Source organism: Strigops habroptila (genome assembly GCF_004027225.2).
Source record: "Strigops habroptila isolate Jane chromosome 13 unlocalized genomic scaffold, bStrHab1.2.pri S16, whole genome shotgun sequence".
Lineage (NCBI taxonomy): Eukaryota > Metazoa > Chordata > Aves > Psittaciformes > Psittacidae > Strigops > Strigops habroptila.
Window position 1 is genome coordinate 7,242,025 of NW_022651054.1, and position 25,751 is coordinate 7,267,775.

Genomic DNA, 25,751 nt, shown 5'->3' on the forward strand with positions numbered 1-25,751 from the left:
ATTTCATCCATCAGACACATTGGCAAACACAGTTTCGCATTTCAAAGGCAGAAATTACTGTGTCCCTGCAAAGCACAATTTACTCCTTATGTGCAAACATGAAGAATTGCTGAGGAAAAAAAAATGCTTCAAATCTTCTTTACCTTCAGGAAGTAAGAGCAATTACAATCAGTTACACAGCCATGTTTCTTTCCTCCACCCCATCCAAACCTATTCACAAAATCTCATGCCCTGGATTAGATTTAGTTGAAAGAAAAGTAATGAGATTTGTGTTTCCTAGCAAATTAAATAGAAATTGCCCAAAAGAATAATCCTAAAATACAAGATACTGCCTCATCCCACATGTTGCTAATAGGCTTGTGTGCTAATGGCTTATTTAGAAAGAGGGACTTTTCTTAAATGACATGCTAACGATGTGCATTCAGGAACATCAGACATAAGTATCTTTTACTACCAAGACTTTGGGGTTTTTTCTTGGTTTGTTTGTTTCTTATGGAATTTTTATCAAAATAAAGGAACCATTTTAAGAGACTTTGTGTTGCTCTGCAATACTGAAGATGGAAAAATCCAAATGCTAAGGTTTCTGAAAGCCAGCTGCCTGCTACACCCCAGCTCCAGGCAGGACACAGGTGGGACTGAGCAATCCACCACTTGCCAAATCTATTCAAATTCCAGAGGGATGTTTGATCCTATCTACTTTTCCTTCCATTGAATGTGAAAGCCAGGACTTTGTGTACCGGCTCCTGGAGGACGCTGAAGTTTGTGATCTCATGTCACAACTCATAATGAGTGTTGCTTCACGTGATGCTTACATGGGTCCTGCCACTGATCCCAACAGCACCACACAATCCCTCTCTTTCTGTCCTCTCAGCCGGATCCAGGGCACAACGGTTGTTCAGTGTGGAGATAAACAGGAGACCAAGGCAGACAGCAAGGTCCTGACTCAGCTCATCCTCCACAAAAGCACATGGTGGAAGGAACATGGTGACCCAGACCGTCCTTGTCTGAGCCCTCTCTGCTGCACTGGTAGCACAGCCTTGAATGGAGCAACATCACCCAGCCACTTGGGAGGTGCAAGACCTTGGTCTGACCATTGTCTGAAAAAAACCCGGCATAGTTTTAACTCATTTCATTTGGAGAGTGAAAACTCTGAGCCAGATTGGCACCAGTCTTTGGAACTGCAGTGATTTGAGCCCTTGCACCCTCACTGCGGTGGCTGCCCTGGCACCGAAGGCTCCCAAAGCGTTTTATGAACTGCCACTCTCTGCCTGGCGCTGGTGAGCTTTGCTGCACCCCTTGGGCTCCTGGACACACCCCTGTCATCAAGCGTCAGAGCGGAAATCAAAGGGGTTGAACTCTGGCTGTGCCTCACCAGTGTGCTCAGGAGCATCACTGTACCTGCCTGGTCCTCGCTGCAGTCCTGTGCAGCACCCACCTCCTCAGAACATCATGGTCACCCTGGGAGATTTGCACTGCTTTGTTTTCACACAAGGCAGGAGCTAAGTCTGACTTCAAAGGGTCTGTACTGATCGTCTTTGATGTTGCCAAAGCCAGTCAAGCTGAAAAAGCAGTGCTCCCCCACTGGGCTCCTGCTCCGTCCCCCTGTACCCGTTTGGCTGTGGCCACAGGGTTCTGCAAAAGCTGACAACTGCTGCACATGGCTCTGGCTGCCAGCACGTTTAGCTCTGGGAACAGCAAATCCAACACTGGATGCTGCCCATCCTCTCACCTCCTCTCTGGCTCCAAATTCTGCCCTCTGCCCCTCCGCTCCTTCCCACCCAGCACCCATCCTGCCCCCTCCTGGTGCAGTACAGCCTCCCGTGCTGTTCTCTGTTCCTCTCCTCTTTCCTTTCCCTGCTCTGACTTTTTGGGAAACCATCCTGTGCAAATCCTGGGAGGGAGCATCCTTACACAGCTCATGCAATAAGCCTGGCTTTTGCACCTATTTTGCATCTCAAGTAGGGCTGAGATGGTCTCAGCAAGGAGATGGGCAAGGAAAACTGGGGAACAGAGATTTCCAGCCAGAGGGAGAAGATGGCCAGGCTGGTTTGTCTAGTTCCCTGCATTACTGTTGACTGCCTCCATCATTAGCACCCTGCAAAGAGGCTTCTTGCTCTGCCAAGCCGCTGGCCTCATCCTCAGAAAGATAAAGGCTTTTTTCTCACAAGCAGGGGCAAGAGGACAGGGACCACAAGCACCGTCAGCAGAACAGGGCAGAGAGGGTTCATGAAGAGCAGCTGGGGGTGATGGCTGCTGCCCAGGAGCACAGCAGGACCAGGATGCTGTTGGGTACCAGTGAGCAGATGCCCCGACAGCCAAACCAAGGCCAGGAGCACTGACCTTGACTTTGCATTGCTTTGAACGGCATTTGGAAAAAAATCCGTTCAAACAAGCCAGGTGAAACCCTCTCTGGATCACTGAGTTTTTCTCCTTGTCATTTCTGCAGCAGCATTGTGCCAAGACAGTATCCTCTGTGCCAGTTCCCCACCCATGTCACCAACAGGCTCATTTGTGACCAGAGGCACAGTGGCAGGGGACTGGGGAGTCAAAGCAAGGCCGTTGCTCATGGGGAGCAAGATCCACAGATGATGCTTGACCCAGAGGTCTGGCAGCACCCCAAGCAGTGGTGGACGTATCACTCTGCTCCCCCTTCAAAAGTATCGCTGCTGCTGGGTAAACTGAGGCACACAAAAATCAGTGATACCCAAACCACCCCAGTGAAGAGCTACAAATAGATACTTGGACTCCAGCTTCTGCTTATGTACATCTAACCCCTAAACCTCATTATTTAGGGTGCAAAACTGTTTCTGCATATTCCTCTATAGAAAGCCTCCAGATGCAGTGCAGAACAGAGGCCTTTTGCAGATGTCTGCACTTTGGTGAGGTGCCTGCTCCAGTGGAGACAAGGGAATTAATTCAGGTTTGCTGATGGTTTGCTATGACTTGATTAAAGCTGATGTGCTGAAAGACAGAATGAACTAACACAGCCTGGCTGAAATTTCAGTCTCCACAACTTGGAGGGACACCTGAGAGTCCACAGCACCACAACCATGAAAAGAGCCCATGTACAGCATGCAGAGCATCAAGATAACCTCAAAATCCTTAAGTATTAAAGTATTATCATGGTAATTAAAGAAGGGACTTGCAAAGCCTGATGCTGACTAACTGTAAGACACTGTCTGTGCAACCAGATAACTGGCAGTGCTCATGAGACCTTCAGGTCCATCCTGCTCCTGCACTTTGCAACCATCCAGGCCAGCACTTGAGTCCTCTCACTCAGGCCTGTGCTGCTGGGATTCACTGGCGTGCTGAGCCATTCATCTCCCAACTCACTCTAACAGCAGCTTGTCCAGGCCTTTTTCAAGCCACATATCAGCCCTGAGCCCAGCACCAATAAGGAGGTTGTAGGAAAGGAAACAAATAGTGACCTATTCAGTGCCATGGAGGAGATGCCTAAGGTCTCCCTTTGCCAGGGGAAGATGCTCTGGACAGACTGACTGCATCCCAAATGAGCTCACTGGGAGCTGGACCAGCATGCAAAGGTGTGCTGGGAAGTGGCCACTTTGCTGGCTCTGCAGACACTGTCCAACACACAACCACCCCGCTGTAACCACAGCTCTCCTGTGCCTTCATCTGGAAAATAGGGGAGACAGAGGCATTTAGCCTCCTTTGGTTTTGGTCCCTGGGTGTGTGCCACATCCTTATGGGTCTGGGCTGCAGTGACTCTATCCCGGCCCCTCTTCGCCCGTGCACAGCTAAAAGCCACTGCCTAGGAAGTACATTTCCAGAGCAGTAATGTAAAGATGAGACTCCTGAGTCCACAAAGAAACATTCACTAGAATCGGAGCCACTTGCTAAAGCCTGGCTTTTAAGGCAAGGGATTGAAGGGACTTGTAAAATAAATGATCCAGTCTAGAAGCTTGCATAAAAAATTAAAAATCCATATTAAAATTTGTATAAACGTGTCACAGCAAGATTTAAATGCCTTTTAAAGCATGTTTAGCTCTTGATCTGAATTTGCTCTGTTCCCATGGCCTGAGGCAATGCAGGCAGTGAGTTATCAGCTTGCTCCACCGAGAGCACAAACCCAGCTCCCAAGCGAATGGGCAGCATCCGAAAGGGCTGCGAGGAGCACCGGTCAGGCAGGATTCAGGGCATGTCAGGGAGCACCAGGGCCTCGGCAGCATCTCTGCAGTGAGAGACAAAATCAGCAGATTTGGAAGGAGCTGGATGAAGACACAGTCTGCACCCGTCTCCCCAAAACTATCTTCTTCCAGCTCATAGAGTCCCCTTCTCCACTACAAGCCAGAAACCCTCAAGCCTCAGACCAAGGGTATCTGAATATCCAGCACGAGTAACTCACTTGCTCATCAGCCAGTTCCTACAACTATGTCAGCATAGCTGGAGCTCAAACAATCTCTTTAATTGTTGTCCAGATGGCGTCCCTGTAACTCTAATTTGTTGGCAGCCAATCTCATTTTATTTATACTCTCTTGCTGTAAGGACTCTTTCCTCAGAGACAATGCTGATGCCTGTTTTCGTATTTGGGGGCATCGAGTCCAGGTGACACATCCCCCTTGGCAGAGGCGGGATGAACAGAGCTTCTGCAAGCCCTTCCCAAGGCTGCACCCAAAACCCCATTTGTCCTCCTGAGTAATTAACCTGCCAAAGTACTGGCGCAAAGTCCACAATGTAGGGCTTGGGCTGTAATGCATTAGAGGGTGGAAATATTTGATGTTCTGGAGGTTTTCCCCCAGTCGATAGCTTTCTGCCACCTTCCTGCTGAGGATCTCTAGTGCTGGAGAAAACCCACTGCTCGTCTTCAAGGCATACTGGTGCCTAAGGCAATGTAGCAGCTAAAACCCTCAAGACATGGCCTTACTCTCAGGTGAAGCCCAGAGGAGCCAGACCTCCTTGTGCTCAGCCGCTTTGGGTGTCCATGAGGTATTTTTGCCTGTTTGGAGTGGGAAGTGCTACTAATTTCAGCTTCTCAAAGCCAGGGCAGGGGAACTGAGACCATCCTAATGCACTGCAGTGGGGCAGGAGCCTCACGTCTGCTGGCTTCTCCAGTCAATGCTGACAATGGAGGCTACTGCTGAGGCTGGGGCAGACCACAGTGAATTACAACTGCACATTTCTGCCCCAGTGAATTCCCTTGAATGTCATCAGGGCTGAGCCAGCACACAGCCTGGGACAGGTACCCACAATTTCTCCATCAACAACTCTGCTCCTCCACTGGCCATGCACCGCCTGGAGTAAATGTGCACTTTTCAATAAAACAGTACTCTGCAGAATATTAATACTGCACCAGTTTTTAGGGTTTTTTTAAATGGAGACTGAAACTACCGAGTCCCAAGGAAACCCACACTGTAATTAAAATACATAACTGGAAAATGAGCAGGAGCTCAACAGAAGTGAAGATACAGCTGCTTTTGTCCACGGAAGATTTGTGATGCCACAGTTTTATATTCAGAGACATGAAACACTAATAAAGCCCAACATAAGACAGAAATTATTCCATTTCCAGCCATGATCACTCACAGCAGAGACACTGTGGATAAACCTCTCTTTAAAAAGAACCCTGCAAAAGAGAAAAAGAGCTTTATACAGTTTCATCCACTTAATCAACAGGCTGCTTGCATGGACTTGGAGACCCATGCACAAATCCAGAGCACCCCGGGGTGGCTCTACCCCAGCACACCAGACCAGATGGTAGGTCTCCTAAGAGAATATCCTTGCAACTCCTTCCTCACCAGCAGGATGCTCTTTCATCTTTGGTTGTCTTTCCCCTTTTCCAAATGTTTTTTTTTCCTTCCCATGGACAAAAAGCCGAGCGGAGCAGACTCAGCCTGTTGCTGTTACATGAGTCAGTGAAGTGACTAATGACTCTCCCCCCTGGGTTTCCCTTCTGGAGCACATTGCTTCTCCAAAACACCATTTGATCTCACCTGAGACACCAAAGATAATCAGCCTCAGCTGCCGACACGGTGCAGGCAGCTGGCTGTTGAGGCTGGACGGAATCTGCCTACCTCTCTGCCTCCTGTGCCCATCAGCAGGAGCAAAATCTCCGCTAGCAAACAAGCAGACCCGGAGAAAACTCAGCACCTGGAGGGAGATACGAGGAGCTGCACAGCAGCCCTGACTCTCCTGAAGCAAGGGACTGTGTATCAAGCCTCTCTGATAACACAAGAGAGAACTAGAATCTGGATCAGCCACAATCCTTGTGGCTCACGGGGTTTCTGCTGAATAACAAGTCCCAAACAAGACGGCATGGTGACAGCATCGTGGTCCCTCCCTTCCCAGGACTTACAACATCCAAGAATCATCATATCAGACATGCACAAGAGGGTAAACACCCCTGATTTGGGCCTTATTTTCAGAGGCAGGGCTAGGATGGCATAGCTGTGTTTGTAATGTGGGGCTATCTTTCCTGATGTCCCCTGCAGCAGGGACCCAGTAAGTCATCAGCCCTATGACAGACCACCTCACCGTGATGCTGGGATTCCAGAATCACCTGCAGCCCCAACACACCTTAAGCAACTTGGCATTGCCTGCATTATGGGCATTGCAGAGACAACTGTTGATTTAAAATCCATATGGGCATCATTTAACCATGACCTTTGAATTACTCCAGGAGCTGTTTCCCAGTATATGCTGAAGCTGCTCATGGTTGACTTTTACACAGGAGCCCAGGGAAGAGTGACCCAGTTAAGGGCTTCTGCAGGTGACAGAGGGGTGGTTGCTGGGAATAAGCAGAAAAGAGGTACACATCCTGCAATGGGTGTATAATCTATAACAACAGAAAAGTCCCTTGGTGAAGGAAGTCTCCAGATTCCTGCCTTGAAGTCCACTGCACGCCAAGCTCCCACAGCCAGCAGTTTTGCCCCCATTTCATGTGTTGCTCTGCTGACATCTCCAGTTTAGGCAGGCAAAACCATGGCATTTCCACTCTGGATCTCAACCTTAAGGACTGCATTAAGCAGGCTAGGTAGATGTCTACAACCACAAAAAACCCCATCTCCCAACCTAGAAAAAGCCTTGTAGATACCACAGATCCCACCTAGGGCAGGGGCTACATGGTGTAAGGCACCATATGCCAATAGCTGTCCTGCTGCCATGCAGCAACATTTCCTCCTGCATGGGCACTGCTGATTTCAAAGGAATCTGGGTCAGGTAAGGATTTATCAGGATGCCTTTCTGGACAAATAGCTGCCACTATGGTTCACATTTGGCTTTTCTTTGCAAGGTACTGACTAGCACACATTTCACGGGCACTTTTTGCAAAGCCTACTTAAAATGCATGTGCCTCCCTTCAGGTGATATTTGTCAGATTCCTACTATGGAAATGTTTTTACCTCCTGACAATACCCTTTAGATAGAGCCTATGGAGGTGGATGACTCAAGCTTGACATGATTATTTCCATCCACCATTTTTTATTAAAAATACGCCTAGCTGTTCAGAATGTGAAGACAGAAGCTGGTTTTAAAAGGGATGTGGAAACCACAGAGTATGCACAAACTGTGCCACAATTTTATGCCAACCAACAATAGCCAGAAAATCTATATGTAAAACAGTTCCAGCCTAAATTTATAATCCCATGCATAGAAACCACTAAGCATATGGCAATAACATCCATCTGAGACCCCACTATATACTTTATGGTCCCCAAGAGACAGGTTATGGATGGCCTGCCACTTTCTACTCCGTCATTTACTTTATGTTACAAAGCTAAGTATCACCTAATACAGCCTTCTGCAAGTTAATTCCCTCTGTGACAGTGACAGCTTCTAAAAAGCCTCACGCTACTACAGAACTGCAAATAGCAAACACCGCTGCTAGGAAGAGACAAGCCATCAGCAGAGTGACCTGCTATCTCTCCAGCCTCTTTCCTTGCTGCCAGCATAGTATTTAAAGCGGTGTTAAAGTCGACAGATGGCTGATGCAAGTCAGAAAAGTTTTCATAGCAGGGAAAAATAACCAGTTGGAGGAGAGGCAGATCAGCACCCTGAGCTCTCAACAGTGTGTGTACATCTGAAAACCTGCATTGCTTTCCCCAACAAAGAAGGCACTTGTTGGAGCCTTAAGTACAGAGGAACATTATAGAAAATTCCCACTGACTTCTCCAGCTTCAAACCTTTAATAATTTAATGTGTGTGACTGGCATTTCTCAATAAGCTGGAACTCCCTTGGGGCAAAAATCTCATAGAAATAGAAACCAAGGAGAATTTGGCATCTCTTTCCCAGCCTGTAAGATTAAATGCAAGTACATTATTGGCATTGAGCTATCACAGATTGATATAGCCACAAAGCTCCCATAGACTGACATTAACTTCTCAAGGAAGAACATTTTGTTACTCACTCTGAGATATTTTTTGCTTAAAGACATAAAGACCATTTCTGGTTTGGGTTTGGGCAGGAAACAGTGGTATAGTCACCAATTACCAGCACACCTAGGCACTGATCATGTATTAGTGACAGAACACAGTAAGTTGTGACTGCTGACCTCATATTACATACAATTTCCAGTGGCTAGGCTGTACGCTGGTAGCTGACAAACAGAAAAGCATCTCCAGCTTCTTAAGCTACTCTGGCTTTAGCAGACACGAATCAATTCAGTACCACTTCTGTGTTTAGAGGTGGAAAAAAATGGTCTGAGGTTGAGCTTTTCTCTGCTAGGATTAGAATTGGGGCATATCTTCATGGCAAAGACATAAAGCCCTTGAAAATAGGTGTTGCTAAAGCAAAAGCGTGTCAGGAAAAAAAATGTGACTAAATTCTAACAGGAAGCCTGTGCTTAACAGCCAGAGAATAAATGAATGATTAGTTAAAGAGCTCTAACCATGCTCCTGAAGAATGAGGGGGGTACTCTTTGTGAACAGAGATGAATGAACTGCTGCTCTCCAGTTCAGTAGCACAGTCATAATGGGGCACCAACCACATTAAATGGATGCGGCACTCAGGTTAACAGCAACTCGGCTGCTGCCTTCTCAAAAGGTAGCTCCTCTACACCACATTCCCTTCATTAGCCATTAATTAAAGGAAACGATGCACAGCCTCTGAAGTACTGGTTTCTCCTTGGGGAAGGTGGGCCTGGCCATGGGGCTGTGCTCTGCTCTCTCCCACAGCTCCCACCCTGGAGGTGTCAGTGGGAAGGCGATGCCGAGAGGGCTTGTAGAGCTTGCAGACTGCCCGATGTGGCTTGGGCTGACAGCAGGGAGACACAGGAAGGATGGAAATGAGACTGGGCTTCCTTCCCATGTCCAGCCACAGACCATTTCCATGCAAACAGCAGGAGAACAAATCAAAAACAAGTTTCCCTCATGCGCTGGGATGGCCCTGACAGTGTGTTGCAGCCCTGATGCCATTTGAATCGGCTCTTGACAGTTGCCTGCAAATCTCAAAGGCAATTGCAGCAGACATGCTCTAATCAGGGTAGGCACAGCAGAATACCTCTTGTTCTCATTTGAAATAAACTGCAAGACTTCATCAACATTCTCCTGTCTGCTGAGCCAACCCCTGTCATCCTGAATAGGAACAACTAATCTTTACCTTGCAATGTAGTTTGTCATCTATGGGATGCACAGAAGCTAAGCCAGTTCAGTTCTGCCCAACAACATAAAACTTCAAGCAAAGCACTTGTAACCCAGTAGAAGAACCCAGAAGATGCCTCTGCAGTCCTTGTGTTCCTGGGGTCTTAACTAAGCTGCACTGAAAGTGGTTTCTCACATTTCATCTCTCACTTGAGCTGCATGTCAGCATATACTCATTCGGAAGAAGACAAGCAGTTACAAATACTCAGAAAACACTGTTTGTACTATTAAAGATAAATTAATGTAACACTCACAAAAACAACTCCAAAAGCTCGGAGTTGAAAAGGCTTGAAAACTAAGGTCTGCTTTATCGAAGCACAAGTGAAAACAGGGAGGGTGAGCAGAAATGTTGGCCTTCTGTTTTGCCAGAACACCTCCAACTGTCCTGGAAGGCCTATTTCCCCCTCGCACTATTCCCTTGCTCATTTCCTCATCAAATTCTCAATAGATATGATTATGATCATGGCTTGTACCAAATGCCCACTGGGAAGCAAACCAAGAGCTTCAATTTGTTCCACAGCCCTCAAAGACCAGCTGTCAACAGTATTAACTTTTGCTTAGAAGTGCCCCTAGTGAGCCACAAATTGCCTATGAAAGAGACCTTCCCACCATGAACCAGACTGGGAGTCTACCCAGCCTCACATCCTGTCTGCTGGGCAGAAGGGATTAGCAGCAACAAGCTTCCATGGAGGAAATGATGGGATCCTACAGACAGCAGATGTGGACAACCTTCCTGATAGCCTTTGCCAGCCTGAGGTCTGCGCTCCCAATCACTGACCTTGAAAAGGGAGTTTTAAAGCTCTTGCCAGCTTCTTAAGCCAGAAGCCACCTCTGTGCATTTTGTTATATTGAAACACAGAGAGAAACCTTACTTTTGAAAGGCCACAAAGCAGATGAGAAGACCTGATAGGAAGACAGATTCAGCCCTGCAGGTTCCCAGGAAAGGCTAAAGACAGACATCTTTATAAAAAGATATTAACCTAACTTTTTCTCTTGCAAAGTTTTGCCCATCAAAAGCAGCCTTACTCTTTCAAAAAGCTGCCTTATTCCTAGGCAGAAGGACAAAATCTGAGGGTGTAGTCTACAGCTGTCAACATAACTTTGGTGAGAACCTTTTCTTTGTCCCTGACCTGCTGAGCCATCTCACTTCTGACCTGCCTTTTGCTCCTTGCTTCACAGGGACAATACCTCCGGTAATTGCATGACAACATTACAGAGAAGGTGAAAATGAGCCTTCCCCCATTCCCAGCTCCCTTTGGAAAACCACAAGGCTCACCATCTAGTTCCTCCACAGAGATATTTGCTAGCTGTTCACTGTCGCTGCCAGCGGAGAGTGAGCGATTCAGGTAGTTGCCTTTGTACAACAAGCCAGCTGTTACATGGTGGAATGGCATCTTCTCCCTGGGCACAAGAGAAATGGGAAGAGAAAGGCTTATTTTGATTATTTGTCTTTATTTTATTTGAACAGTACAATAGCCTGCCTTGAAAGAGTAGCTGGACCAAAGCATCCTATACTAGGGAATGCACACTGAAGTTGGGTGCATGACTGATGGATTGCAGATTTTATTTAGCGCCTAGAAGACAGGGGCTAAACAAACAAACAGAAAAGCAGCAGCTTCTTCTTTATGCCAAACAAGAATTTACAGAGACAGAACAGCAGTGCCTTAGGCCTATGAGGCTCCAGCACTCATACTGCAGCTTTCAGCCTCAAGATTTGCTACGTGCTAATAATTATGGAGTGCATAGGGGTCTACATTGACATGCAACTGAAAAGTCACAGGATCCAGCAGCAGGACTTTGAAAGAGTCTGGACACCAGCTCTCAGACCCTGCTTTGGAGCATCTAGACCCCTAAGACAGTTCAAATCCCCCACCTAGAGCATCCTGCTGATCAAGATGCTAGTTGCACCACCGCTCCAGATTTCAGTGGCCCTCACTGAAAGAAGAAAATTCACATTCAGGCTGGGCCCAACAAAGAACATTTTCATCTCACAAATATGACAGCTAAAGAAAAATACTGCTCAATGGGAGGCTGTAGCAGAAAAGTGTTTGCAAACTTAGCAGGTATAAACACCGCAGCCTGGTGAAGGGCAACCATCTGCAAGACAAAAGTGGAAATTACTGTCAGCAGCACTTACACATTGATTTAGGATACACAAGAAAGAGGCAAGTTTGCCAAAGTCAATTGAAATATTAACAGGAAGATTTGTCATCCCCTTGGCTGGTTTCAATCAGCGCAGCCCCATCATGGGTCTATTGCAATTTCTGCTGTACATTTCCAGCAGATATAAATCAGCAGAGTCAACAGAGCCACCCAGGCATCATCCGAGGATCTGGCCCAGGGTTTCTGCAGGGGCTGGAAGATGGCCAGGACACACTGGGCAGTACGGTTTGGAACAGACCATTAAGATAAATTTCTATGGCAACTTTGGCAGATCTCACTCGTACCAGTGGGGGACAAAGCCCCTTGGTAACAAACTCCAAGGGCGTTCTCACTACAGCCACATTTGCTTTGCCATAAAGAGATAAGTGCCACCTACTGAATCATTCTCCAGCCAACACTACAATTACAAGGATGATCTGGCTCTTACTCAGCCATATGTTCTTACCACAGTCAACAGAGAAAATATATACACACATATATATGCATTAATTTTGTAACAAATGCCTTCTTGCCTCACTGAGTTAGTAGAAGCTTTAATAGACTCACCAAGAGCAAACTAACCTCGAGACACAGGAAAGCAAAGAAGAAAAGCCATGAGGTTTCTCTTGCACTGCTTAGCACGTACCCAGAATTTCTCTTGCAGTAATTATGTAAATAAATCCTAATCGTAATTTTAAGTATTTTTATTTGGGAGCCAGTTTCTTCAGCAGCGCATTAGAAATCGTAAACAAGGTTTTCTTTTTCATTAAGCCTAGCTGTAATTTCCCAGCACTGCCAATTAATGTATTTCATTCTGATATACTGCTCACTGTGACAGTGCTCTGCACCAAGACAGGAACTTTACCTACCCATAGGGAGACCCATAGGCGATGCCAGCTTTGGTACCGCTCTAGGTCCCAACAAACAGGGGGCTGGAGAGGCACTTCCAGCCCGTTGCACCATCTTCCTTAGCTTCCAGTCCCACCTCAGAGTATTCAGGCAACAACCGTTCCATGTTTTCTCCCAATAATCACACGCCCAATGTAAAAGCAATTACGCTGATTTTCAAACCCTATTGCATAAAGAGATTTAAATATAACACCTGCAGCAGCCCAGACGGGGTAAGCTTGTACTGCAAATGCAGCGTGAGATGAGCCCATGGGGCTGAGGACTGCCCTGGGTGAAGGGAGCTTAACCCACCATGGGGTAGCTGCAAGCCATGGATTCAGGTGCACTAAAGCATTTCAGAAGCCACTTTCTCTGCCTTTGCTTCTATAGCCATTTAAAAAAAAAATGACAATGCATCTCCCCGGAGGGCTAAAGCGCTTCAAATCAGCTCCCACCTGAGATCCTGTAATACATTTTAGTAGGGGCGGGGGGATGACCCATGATATCTGACAGTGAGAAATTCTAAATTTTACCACCTAAGAGTATTATTTTTTTTAAATAGCAATATTGTTGAACAGAAACCCTGCAGAGCTTCGGGAATTCAGCAGCTCTAAGCTTGCCTCCAGTTTTAACAAGATATGCTCAAAAATGGACCAGCAGCAGCTCCAGCACCAGATGTTCAAACAGGGATGCACAGCTGCACTTCAGGAGCACTCAGCATCCTGTGGACAGGAGCCTGCTGTCAACACCAAGCTTGCATGGAGGGAAAAAATAGCCAAAAGGGGTAATGAAGGGTGTGGGATTTGGCAGTTCACAAGGAAAAGCACCATGTTTTGCAAATCACCCTATGTTGAAACATATAAAAAGCTTAACGGAAATACGTAGGTGCCCAATGCCTGTCTGGAAACAAGAGGTCTCCCCCAGCACAGCCAGACCAGTCCAGGCTCATTTTGAATTTAGCCAAAATGTCCATATTAGAAACACAGTAACCTTAAGCTTGCCTATGGCCGCTCCTTCCAGTGTCAGCTGAGACCCTGGGAAAACTCACACTGGTGCTGATGGGATCCATCCCACACCTAGTGCTCGGTCAGCAGCAAATGCTCATGCTGGAGCGCAGGGTGCGACAGCTTTCTGTCTCTTCATCACATTAAACTTGCAGCAGTGTGGACAGCCTTCCTCTGGATGGGAACGGGGAAGATGCCCCAGCTCTTGCTCCGTTTTACAGAGCTGCACAAAAAGCCCCCAAGCAGGCAGCTAAGCAGTAAGCTTTGCTCTCCATCTCCGAGCAGTCAAGACAGACGCATTTTCCTCTGAGCAACTTGCAAACTGAAAGCACTTTTCAAAGGCATAGTGGGATTTTGGATCACCGAAATCTCCTTGAATAATATGATGAAAACATTGACATTTAACCAAAAAGCCCTCAAAGAACCCATAAACATGTGTATGGAAATGTTACCATGGTATCTTGCCAAGGTTTCAGTCTCTGTGCCAAGCTCAGCAGCAGGTTACATCCCCCGTAACGCCCGGCGCAGCAGCACTGCCAGCTCTGCTCCTTCCTTTCAGCACAACCACATTTGTGAAATTTAGGAGGTTCGTAAGCAATGTCAGGGAAAAAAAAAGCAGTTATACGATGCTCACATGTCTACGCTTGCTCCGCTTTGCATTCCCCACCAGCTCCTGTGGTATGTTTTTTAAAAAGGCTTTCAGACCCAATTGAAAATCTACACAACTATTAAACTGAAAGGTTTAGCTTAAGTATCAGTCAATGAGATGGAATCAGGATCAATTTGTATCGATCCTGGATCTCCCTTGGTAGTTACCAATTTGGAAAAGATTTCTTGCTAATCTTTCTCCTGTGTGCAGCACAAAATGATGTCCAGGAGTTGATCCTGGTGTTGCAGCCTCAGGCATATAACACACAACAGCACTGGCACTGCCTGGGTGTTACACCCAGACAGTATCTTGTATTTTCTCTATACAGGTGTAATTGGTGGATCCTGGCTGCTGCCCAACAGGTTATTTGTAACCTGGTCTAACTGGTCTCCATCCTGGATGCTGACTGGCTGCACAGCTACTGCCCCATGGGCATCAAACAGTGCAAGCGGAAACAGTGCTGGTGGGGAAATACGTTAAGACAATTGAGATCTCCATCTTTCCATAAATCTGGCTGAAGTTGAGCAGAAGGTTCAAGCTGATGGTATGGAAAAACATGAAGAAAAACACATAATACATGGGTGGACAAGCGCACACGTGCAGTACAACAGCATAAGCTTTATTTTCTTAGGAAACTGGGCTAAAAAAAAATACAGGAATACACTGAAAATCCATGAAGCAACCAGATGGTAGGGAAACTGGAACAGTAGCTGTAAAGTCCCCCAGCTTGCTCTAAAATCCTTTAAAAATTCATCAAATGAAGTAATGGTGTTAAAGATGCTTCTCCCTGGGCAGAGAAACATTATAGCATCCAAAGAAAATAAGAGCAGTGGCTTCTAAAAAAATTGTCTCCTTTTCCCCAGAGCTGAAGGATTGCCATGATCTTTGCAGGTAGACTGTGTAATATCTAGCTGGATCCAAAGGGAAGAGCAAATAGCGCCCTGAATATCTGCCTGAATATCTGGCATACTCTGGGCATGACGCATCAGTCAGGGGACACAACCAACTTCCCAAAGAGTCTTCCCTGCTATTCTGGTTCATTTTCCTTTCATTGCTGTCCATGCACTAGTCCCTTCCCTCTCTCCCAAGGAGACAGTAACAGCTTGAGAGTCGTGGTTAGCCTGTGCTCTCTGGCATGGCAGCAACTGAACTGGACTAAATCCCCATGTCCATGTTTGTTGCCAATATAGTTAAGGGCAGACAAGTCAAAGGTTTTTTTACAGACACGAAGGTTTGGCAAAATCCTTCTGCTAAGAGAAACACTAAGTCACTTTGTCTCTTATCACCTGCCTTCACTGTTACTAACAATAGATTTAAAGCTTAAATTTTTTTTAATTTATTTTGTGCAAAAACTTGGCACCTCAAATGCATTATGAGCCCAACCTCCCAAAGGGAAGTCTGGATAGCCCGAAGAGTTTCATTTCGGCACTGGGAGGATGCAGAGAAGGGGAGCACATCGAGAGCTCTGTAGCGAGGTGTAAAGATTTAAGTTGCTGCAATAAAATGCAGAAGTCTTTGTTTAATCAGTCTCAATTCTGGTGTGTAAAGAGACACAGGAATGAAAGTGTGCTCAGGCAGATGGCTTTTGCTGTAGCTACAAAACCAATATAAGTGGGTCCTGGAAGGGTGCCTTGGGATTGAGAAAAATAAGGTCTGGTGTATAGGGAGCCTTAAAAAAAAGCCTTAAGATAGATCCTCCCAGAGAGGAAAATCTTTGAGGAAATTTGTATTTTCCAACTATTGATACCAATAAATCCAAATTCCCCAAAACACATGGAAAGGCACATTTGGGCTATATATAAACAGATCTATTGCAGGAAGAGAAAGACAAGAGCCTCCCTGCTCCCAGCCCGCCTCGGCAGCCTGCACAGAGCAGTAAACACACTGGACCATTTTTGGAAGCCAAATTTCCTCAGACTGTAATGCAAAGTCATTGGGCTGTGAGTGCAAGTGAGCCCTAAACCTTCCTCTGAAAGAGTTTTTCTTTTACTTCCGGAAAACAGGAGTGCTCTCACTTTCCAGAAGCGGAGCTGGTTATCAGAAGCGTTAACACACATGACATTTTCAGGACATTAATCCATCCAGATTAATACGTTTTACAAAGATGTATGGTCTGCAAACATGAGACCTTAATGCACAGTGCACACATACGCACGTGAGATTCACTATGTATTTGCCTGGTGGTGATACAGGTACAGATGAAAACTGGACGCTGGGACTACTTTCAGCCCTGACCCTCCATACTTATCACACTGTACATAGCATTCCTGCTGTATGTGATTATTTATTGGTATAAACCCAAGAAAATATCCCTTTTTTCAGACAATGACTAAGAAAAAGGAGATCTCCTTGCTGGTAAATACTGGGTTGGAATACTAGCTATCAAGTTCCCCATGGTGATCTATGGGGGAAAGGATTTTAAAAACCTTAGACCATTTTCAGCATTCAAGGATTCAATAAGGAAAAAAGTCCTCTGAAATACAGAAAACAAGATCTGAGTGACAAGTCTAATGGATATAGTGCCACAGAGGCACTTCATGAGCGACAGACTTCCTGGTTCGAGGACTACAAAGCGACAGGAGCTTCAGATGTTTTTGTGCTTTCTTTTTTCCCCACCTTCTCCAGAAAACTTGAAATTAAAAAGAAGAGGAAGGTCACTCGAAAAGACATCACATCGCTAAACAACTGATGCTTCATGGCTGCCTTTGAATTCTGCGTTGCAGAAAGGAAGAGCTGTGGATGCCAGGTCAAGTATAAAATATACACGTTTCTCTCTGAAAGCTGAACATGTGAGAACACAGTGGGACAGTTTTAAACCATAGTTGTTGTTTGTTATTTTTTAACTACGGCCTAGGCTGATCCTCAGCTTAAACTGCCTGGAGGAGACGACTGCAACGACTTGATAACTCTGTATCCCCAGGACAAGCACATCACACTCTGAGGGGATAAAGACCCCTTTCCATTCCCAAATGAGTTTAAACCTGTGTAACTAAAGACCAGCCATAACCGGCTCACCAGCATTTCATCCATTCACCCAAGCTCCTCTTAGTCCCCAAACTCATCTTTGTTTTTTGCAGCCAGCAACGCTTAGCTTTTTTGCTGCCCTCTCCCACTTTCTGCTACTGAGCCACTTTCTGCTATTGCTGCCCCTGGCTTCTGGCTGCAGGGGTTAAGTTTAGCCAGGGTTAGTAAAACATTCCCATCTTCACCTAAACCACGGCTGGTTTTGAAAGCTTCTGAGCTGATATTAAAAACTAAAAGAAAAGTCAGCAACACAACAAAAATCTCTGAATCTTCCTCTCTTCCCCCTTCAATAATTCATCTGGAAACATGAAAAGATCAGTTTGGAAATGGAGCTTTTATCCCTGGGGAAGCTGCAGCATGCATGCACCAGCCTCCTGTTCCCTCCTATGGGTTCAGCTCCTCCACAAGACAACAGGACCCACGGCGTGGCATGCGTCATCCAGGGTCTTCCAAGGAAAGACTGAGGACATGGCAAGAGTTCATGAGAGGAAAACAATGTAGGCTACTAAAAAGCTCTAAAATCTCCAGGCAAAGGGCTTCTATGGTGGAAAGCTGAAGGCTATAAACATGCAAATTAGAAATTAAGCAAGAATTTTTAATGGCAAATGCGATTAACCATTGGAACAAACTACCAAAATGATTGACACATTGCTGTCTCCTAGACAAGACCAGATGCCTTACTGGAAGACACGCTTTACCAAGTGCAAGCTACCAAGCTCGGTATTGGAGTTAACAGGGTGAAATCTAATGGGTTGTGTTATGTTGTTCTCCAGATTAGATGCTCTGACACTCCTCCAGGGCCCTAAAAACCGGGAGTCTGTGAAGGCACCTCGAGGGGCTGAGCAGCATCAGTGCTGAGATGATGCCACCTGCGGCTGGTAGACCTGCCAGCTCCTTGGCACTGTCTCAGGCACCTTCCACCTCACCTTTAGTTCATTTTTCCCTTCCAAAACTGCCTGGTTAATACTGCCAAGGGGAGTAATGACCATCCTATGCCTACCCCAGACACCTTGCCAGCATGCAGCAGGGGCTTCTCCTGCCCTTGCCCATGCAATCGGCTTCCCCATCACTCAGGAGATGGGGGTATGGACAAAGTCAACAGAGAGCACGTTTAGCTGAGCACACATGGCAGGTCACTGGTGCCAGAGAGGTTTTGTACCATCAGCTGCACCTGCACAGACCATTACACCAATAAAACCATCAGATTCCTTTTTTCTGGAACACCTAGCTGATTTTTTTCCAAGTAGAACACAAGAAGATAATAGAGATCTAACTGATAGAGCATAGAGTAACGAGGTCCTTGTTGGCAGTGAGAAAAAAGTATTGCAGGCACATTAGCTGAGATGAAGAGAATGTCAAAACAGTGAGGAAGTGTCCCTTGTGTCCCTGTAATCCATTTTTAAATCATTTCCCTGCTCTGTTCAACCATTTCCTTCTCCACTCACAACTGTTGAGGGCTTGCTTATTGAGAGTGTCTTGAGGACAGTTTTCTGAGCATGCTTCTGTTCATCTAGTCATGTCCAGTTGCCTTTGATTCACAGGCATAAATCAGACATGAAGATGTTATTAGCAGAGGTTCCTGGCACCCCCAGCACACTGAGCAAGCATCTTATTTAAGGAAACAATATACAATGGATTATTCATAACAGACTGAGCGCATCACAGATGAGAAATTATAAACATGAAACATATCAATAATGACAATTTTTACAGCAAAGTAACACACTGCAAATAGCCTGTTGGTTGATTATGTATTATTAATGAAATGCCAAAACATTTAAGTTTTTTAACAGGATAGTTAATTACTCCCAATAAATATGACTTATGCCAGGCCTCTTCTTTAAAGGAGGCTTTTGGACATCTGGTGAAGGTTATTTTTTAAAAGCAATAGCTGATGGTTCCTACAGAAAGTTCCCAGGAGCTATGAGGACTGGAGCCATCAACACACATAAATGAGCCAGAAGGAAATTAAAGAGGCGAGGGTAACCATAACACTGGAATAATATTCATATAAATTGAGGTGGATCATAGTGCAAGATTCAAACCAAGATACACTCCAAGCATTTGCCCACTGCAAAAATTCAGGGCTATTAGTTTCCTCAAGAAAGTGTCTTCAAAAACAAACTATTGCCCAGCTTTAAAAGAGGATCCAGATTTAAAAAGAGGTTCCCAGTTTACTTGCCTGGAGAGGGCCAACTCACCCAAATGAAGACCTGCCCCAACAAAAAGTTTCCAGAACCACCAGGCTGGTTATTGTTAGCTACTTTTAGGCCAGGAATGGGCTATGGTGAGACAGGATTCAGAGACTGTTGTGTTCATGGCACCACTTCATGCAGATAACTGGAAGCATCAGCTGCAAGGTGCACAGGACTTGTCGCACTACTGCCAAAGGTGGCCAGGGAATCCATCAAATGGTGCATTGCCCATTTAACTGTTTAACACTAACCACTACCCTATATTGATACTTATAGGAGCTACATAGGTAGATCCCAAACGTGCAATGACATCTATACATGCACAGCCATCAGCAGGAATGGAACTTCTTCAAAGGGTAAGCCCTCAAGCTCCGATGCTGCAAAACTGTGAAGCACACCCTGGGCTCAGCAGGATCTGAACACATCCTAGAGCACCTCATCATCCAAGACCTTCATTCACAAGAAACCAGATACTATCAGAGAGAGCTGAGCTGCCTTGAGAAAGTCTGCGCTTCTTTCTTTGTGAGCTACCGGTCTTTGGAATATTATAGTAAAGCTGTTCCAAGAAACCAAAATGATCATTTCCCGCTGGAGCGCAGTATTTAGCTCTTGGGGTGGCACAAATTACAGCATCCTTATTTTTATTTCAGTATTTATTTGAAGGAAATGTACAACAGAAATCTGATGCTGGCTGTATTTTAAACCCACGAGCACTCTGTAAACAAGTTAGACCCAGAGAGATTTGCATGTTTCTTCTTGAAATATAAGGAGAAGCAGCGAGACTGAATAATTGAAAACAGTTATGGAGACTTCATTTTCTTGTTTTTCCTGGGATTTGCTCTTGGACTGGCTACTCCCAACCTTAATACCTGGCAGGGATGATCAACTATTTGGAGTCTCATTTGCATTATAGTTGATATGCGACAGCTTTCCATGAGGAAATCACTGCCCTGGCAGAGGTCAACAATTTGCAGGAAAAAAAAGGGTAGAGAGGACATTTTTCTTAAACTGCAGCTTTTAAAAGGGGTTGGAGCAGAGTATTTAAGATCAAGGATGACTACATAAATATATTTCAAAGAACACATTACTGTGACATTCCTTGATAGCCTCTGGATATGTCCTCAAACCCTTTGAGAAGCCTTCCAATTAGCAGCACAAACATGTCTGGGTCTTCAAGCACATGCCCATGGGGCACACTTCCCTTGAGGGGCCACAGCAATCATGGGAGGCAATGGCAAAACTCCAGTTACCTTCACTGGGACAGGTTGCAAGCGTCAGCAGTGCTCATCCAAGCCAATGGGCTATTTACTTAGCTGTTTGCCTAAGGCTTTGCAGGATTGGGTAACCCTTTAAATTGATGGTCGTATCTATGCAAACAGCTATGGTCCTGCAAACAGGAGAAAATGAAGAAAACTTCGTTGAAGTGGATCAATCCTGTCGCAGGCACAAGTTCACTGCAACTCATTAACTTCAGTGAAGCTCTGCCCTACTGACCTCCTTGCAGAATCAGGCCCCTGGCAGGAATGAGTATAAAACGCAAAGAGAACTTAGGTTACGAAGCAATAAAGCCAAACTAGAATTCACACAGAATACCAGTGGATGAGTGGATGCTGTTCCCTCAACTGAACAAGCTTCCAGCTTCCCTGGTTGCTCACGTTACTGTTCAGCCTGCCAGCACCAAGGATAAAAAATCCTGAGGAAACTATTTGCACGCAGCCGCTCTCTGCATGCACACATGCCCACCACGCTGTCACCTGTGCCATCCCAGCCGCTTGGGATCCTCCAGGACATGAAGTGACTGCAGGCAAAACAGCCACATTTTGACGCTTGCTGCATTTATAAATAGCCAAAACCCTTCAGCAGACACCACTGGGAAGAACTTCAATAAACACACAGGATGATGATGGAACTACAGAAAGATGAGGAAAATGGACATAGCCCCAAAACAGCACCTCCAGCAAGGTCTCCCTGGTGTTGCTGGGCATCAGTGCAGTACTGGGGGTTCAGACACAAACACAGCAGCATCCATGCTTCAACACCCTACTTTGCAATGCCTGCACCCCAGGAGGTTGCCTGAGATGCCAACACAGCAGGGTATAGCCACAGGCAACAAACAGTGTGGATCCAAAACCTCCATCCAGGTTAAATGGCTCGATAATGCACGAAAAAAGGAGGTATATGCTGCCTGAAAGCTTCATCTATGAACAGACCTAATGACAGCATGCAGTGCAGATGTTTAAGGTTTCCTTTTATCATGCTGTAAAAATGTATATACGATTATACACAGTAAGCCTCCACAAGCAGATATTAAGTTCAAGGAATGAGAGGGCGTTTTTAGAACCACCCACTGAATTTCTATACATTTTCTGTGTCCTGCCCATGGACTTTAGGTTCAACAGACTAAATCCACACTGTGGCTTTAATTACCACTTGCTTAATGTCTTTATTCTGAGAAACATTTTCACATTTTCATGCTTTTATCAAAGTAGACTACATTTAATTAGAAGCAGACCTATAAAGCAGTTTGTTTCTATTGCCCTTTTCTCATGATAGCCCAAGTACTATTGCATAATACCCAGTATTTACTTTAGTTTCTTGCTTACACTTTTAACACTCATAGGTTAAAAATACAATTAAAGCCTACCCAGTCTTGCAAAGCTTCTCCATGCCTATCAGTTCCCCAGTTAACAGCTGAGCTAACTAATATATCTTTAGCTGTGGAGTGTATCAAACTGACTTGTTATTGGTTAGAGGACTCAAAAATCATTTCACTTTACCTTAGCAAGCCACCTGGCTAACATAAATGCTCCCAGATCCATTCAGTATTCCCAGCATATTGTGAAAAGGCTCTGCCAGTTTCATTTTACATTGCTTAATAGATTGCCTGCCATATTTCATGCTGAATCAATAAAGCTATATGTGCACAAATCGACTAAAATTATGTTTGCTGGTATTTCTAATACAAGTAGCTTCTCGATGGGTATTTTGTTCAGTTTACAATAACTCTGGAAGACAAGACATGCAGAGTACTATCACCTTGCTACTGGTCAAGGAACGATTTTTGCTTGGAAATTAGGCCATTTAAAGAGAAATAAAATGAGAAGATTTGCATTGCATTGTAACTTACAAAGGAAGGTTTCCTGGAGGCTGTAGGGGATGCATGGGACCAGCCATTTACAAGTACCAAGCCTGGGCTGGGATTTAGTCTGCTGAAGGAAAGCCTGGACAAGTGGCCACAAAAATGTTGTTTATATATCCACCTATATGTATATATACCCATATATCATGACACGATTGGAATAAGCTGCATCAGCATAATCCTCAAGCACATTATGACTGGATAAAAACTGCATGATAATGAAGTCAGGGAGAGTGTGAGTACGGAGAGAGTAGGTACGACCCTGCTCCCCACACAGCTGAGGCAGGAAAGGATGGGGATTTTGTTTAAATTAGCACCTGGGCAAAATATTTCACATTAAGTGTTATTCTTTCTCTCTGCAAGCCAAGTTTCTCCCTGGGATTCACTATCAGGGAGATGCTTGCACAGTGGGTTTGTTCACTGATGAAATCCACCAGTTTGCAGGATCGGGCCCTGGCCTGATCCTGCCCCATTGAAAAGCTAAGGGAAGGTGTTATGAGAACCAGGCAAGGTCTACACATCACTGAAGAGCACAGGACCAGAAGTCACCTCCTGCAGGACAAACCCTCCCATATATACTACAAGCCCTCCACCACCCTCACTGCCCAACGGGGATTCTGCCTGGAGATACACAAACTGTGTCTCCGGAGCCAGGGCAGAGCATTTATCTACAGGTACAGTGCAGAGGGGATTTATCTACAGGTACAGCGCAGACTCTGGGGAAATAGTTCAGCATGCACAAAGTCTCCGAAAATTGAAAAGATCAAGCTTCCCCTATCAAACTCTTCCCAGAAACAAACATGCATGTCAGTGGGGAAAGGACACGTGCAAAGACCCCTTCCCTTCCCAGAAGAAGCCAGCTGGAATATTCCTTGTTTAAAAAAAAATGGCATTGGGAGCTCTTACCTGGTAAAATTTGTATTCCCAGCTACCAGCACACCTACAGCACCAGGCTTTCATGGGGCATCACGCAAGGGTGCAACAGCAGATTGGTGCAGGTCATGGAAGTTTACAGCCAGAAGCAAAGAAAAACCAAAAACGAAACCCAAAACAAAACAAAAAGTCCCCCAAAAGCCACAACATGACCCAAATGATATCCCTGCAATGGTTGTCTTGTTACAAACAAGATGAGATGAAGGAGGGGTTTTTTACTTGCTCTGAGGCATCATATGGAGCTTAATCACAGGCAGTTACGTATATGGTTCTTTTGGCCTTCAATCAAGAGTGTCATTTCAGTGGCAGCTGCCTACGTGATGTAAGCCACCTGGGTGATCCAGTCCTTTGCCAATCACGGCCTTGTGCAGCTATTTTACAGCTGAACAATTGGGAAATTTGATTTCCCAGGTAATGAGGAGATCCTCTTGTAGTCCAGCAAGCACATCGAGCAAGGCAGGATCGCACACCTCTCCCTCGGTGGAGTTACAGGCAACCACAGCCCAGGCAGACCTCAGCAAGCTGCTCCCTCAGCTGATCTCGTCCCGCTATCATTTCCCGACGGAGCCCGTCTGTATCCTGATGACTTTCAACACACTCCAAAAGCCACCGAGAGCCGAGAACAAGCTTGCAAGGCACCCAATGAAACAGCGCGACACAGTGCGGCGTGGACTAAGGGGGATTCAGCTGCTACATGGAAAACAGTCAAACTTGGTGGGTGGAAAGGGTCTGAGCTACTGGTGAGTAACAGGAGAATCAGCTCACACTCAGGACACCAGCAAAGCATGGCAGCTCAGCCTTCCTTAATGCATTCCTTTTGCTGCTCAAGTGGGGAAATCAGGAAGCAATCACTGCAAATCGTGTATTAAATCTGGTGATTGAAATTATATCGGAAATAAAACAAGGCTGGGCTGAATACATTAAAGCTATTAGCAGGCATCTGGGTGACAGGCAGGAATCTCTTTGGGAGCCTTTTGGTTGCCGACAGCGGCATCAGGAGGTGTTTGTGGCCAGACTCCTCTGTCGCGTATGATTTTGACAGATTCATCAAGATCCATCTATTCAAACAGATGGTGGATGCTCCCTCTGCTCTGGGATCTTCACTCTTATCTAACTCCACAAGAGCAGGACACCGCATAGACACCGAGCGCTTATTACATCACCCACGGTACAGACGAGGCAAGAGGCCCAGAAACGAAGAAAAAGAGGGGGGTCTTGGCACTAAAAAGTGATGTTACGCTGCTCCATGGCAACTTGCATTCCTCTCTCCACAAACATGCTTGGGGACCAAGCACCGAAAAGGCGGGGGGGGGGGGGGGGGGGAGGAAACCACCCGTGAACAAACCATACACGCAGAGGGATGGGGTACCAAGGAATGGCTGGAGGGGATGAGCTTCCACACCCGCAGACCCCCCCTCACCCCAAACGCCATCCCCGGCCCGCGCTGCACCCCGCTGGGGACCGCCTCGTCTGACCCAGACGGTGGGGCTGGGGGAGCCCACGCTGTGGCCAACAGGTCAGTCACCCGTGGAGCACCAGTTGCCCCCCACCCGGGGACGGGGGGGAGCAACTGATGCTCCTCATCCTTCGCTGTGGGTTCTCCCCGCCTCCTCCACTCACCTCTCCACCAGCCGGCTCCTCCGCCACAGGTTTGCTCGGCTCCTCTTCCCCCCCCCAACCCCCCACCCCCCTTCCTCCAGATCGCTCCTGACCGAGTTATTCAAAGGAGGTTGGAGGGAGGAGGTAGAGAAAGAGAGAGATCCGACAGGGGGGTGGGGGGAATTAAATTAAATAAATACAATAAAATGAAATTAAAAATGGGATGGAAATAGGTAGTGCTGAAGGCTAATGCCGAGCGCGGGGCGGCGTGCTGCGGCTCAGCCCCCCCATGGCCCCGCCGAGCCCCTCCGCGCCGCCCCGCGCTCCCCCCCGGCAGCCCCGGCCAGGGCGGCGGCGCAGGGCCCGCCCGGGAAACACCCCCCTCCGCCGCGGCCCACCTTGCGGCAGGCCCCCGCTAACCCCTTCCTGGCCGGCACCTCCGTGCTTCGTTCATTTCCACTCCTCCCCGAAACCCCCGAGGGATGCTGAGTGCAGGAGAGAGGGACCAGCCGCCAGCTGCCCCATCCTTTCCTCCCATCCTCTACCACTTCCCACCACCCATCTTTCCTCCCTCCCAGAGGTGTCAG

At 46.4% G+C, this 25,751-nt stretch overlaps 1 protein-coding gene across 4 annotated transcripts in view; it reads right to left on the reverse strand.

Annotated features, from left to right (window-relative positions):
* Window positions 1-25,544, reverse strand: part of CALN1 (calneuron 1) — a 118,255-nt gene extending 92,711 nt beyond the window's left edge. For 2 of the 4 annotated variants that reach the window (XR_003989564.1, XM_030472715.1), the window contains exons 1-2: window positions 23,539-24,616; window positions 10,868-10,992 (exon numbers count right to left, since the gene is read on the reverse strand). Coding sequence is in view for 3 of the 4 variants with exons in the window: in XM_030472715.1 (XP_030328575.1) it covers window positions 10,868-10,985 (118 nt within the window). In the remaining variant the exon portion in view is untranslated. Of the gene's footprint in view, window positions 1-10,867; window positions 10,993-14,077; window positions 14,127-23,538; window positions 24,617-25,185 lie in introns of those variants that run through there. The other 2 variants (XM_030472716.1, XM_030472717.1) reach the window with 2 other exon arrangements.
* Between the last annotated feature and the right edge of the window lie 207 nt (window positions 25,545-25,751).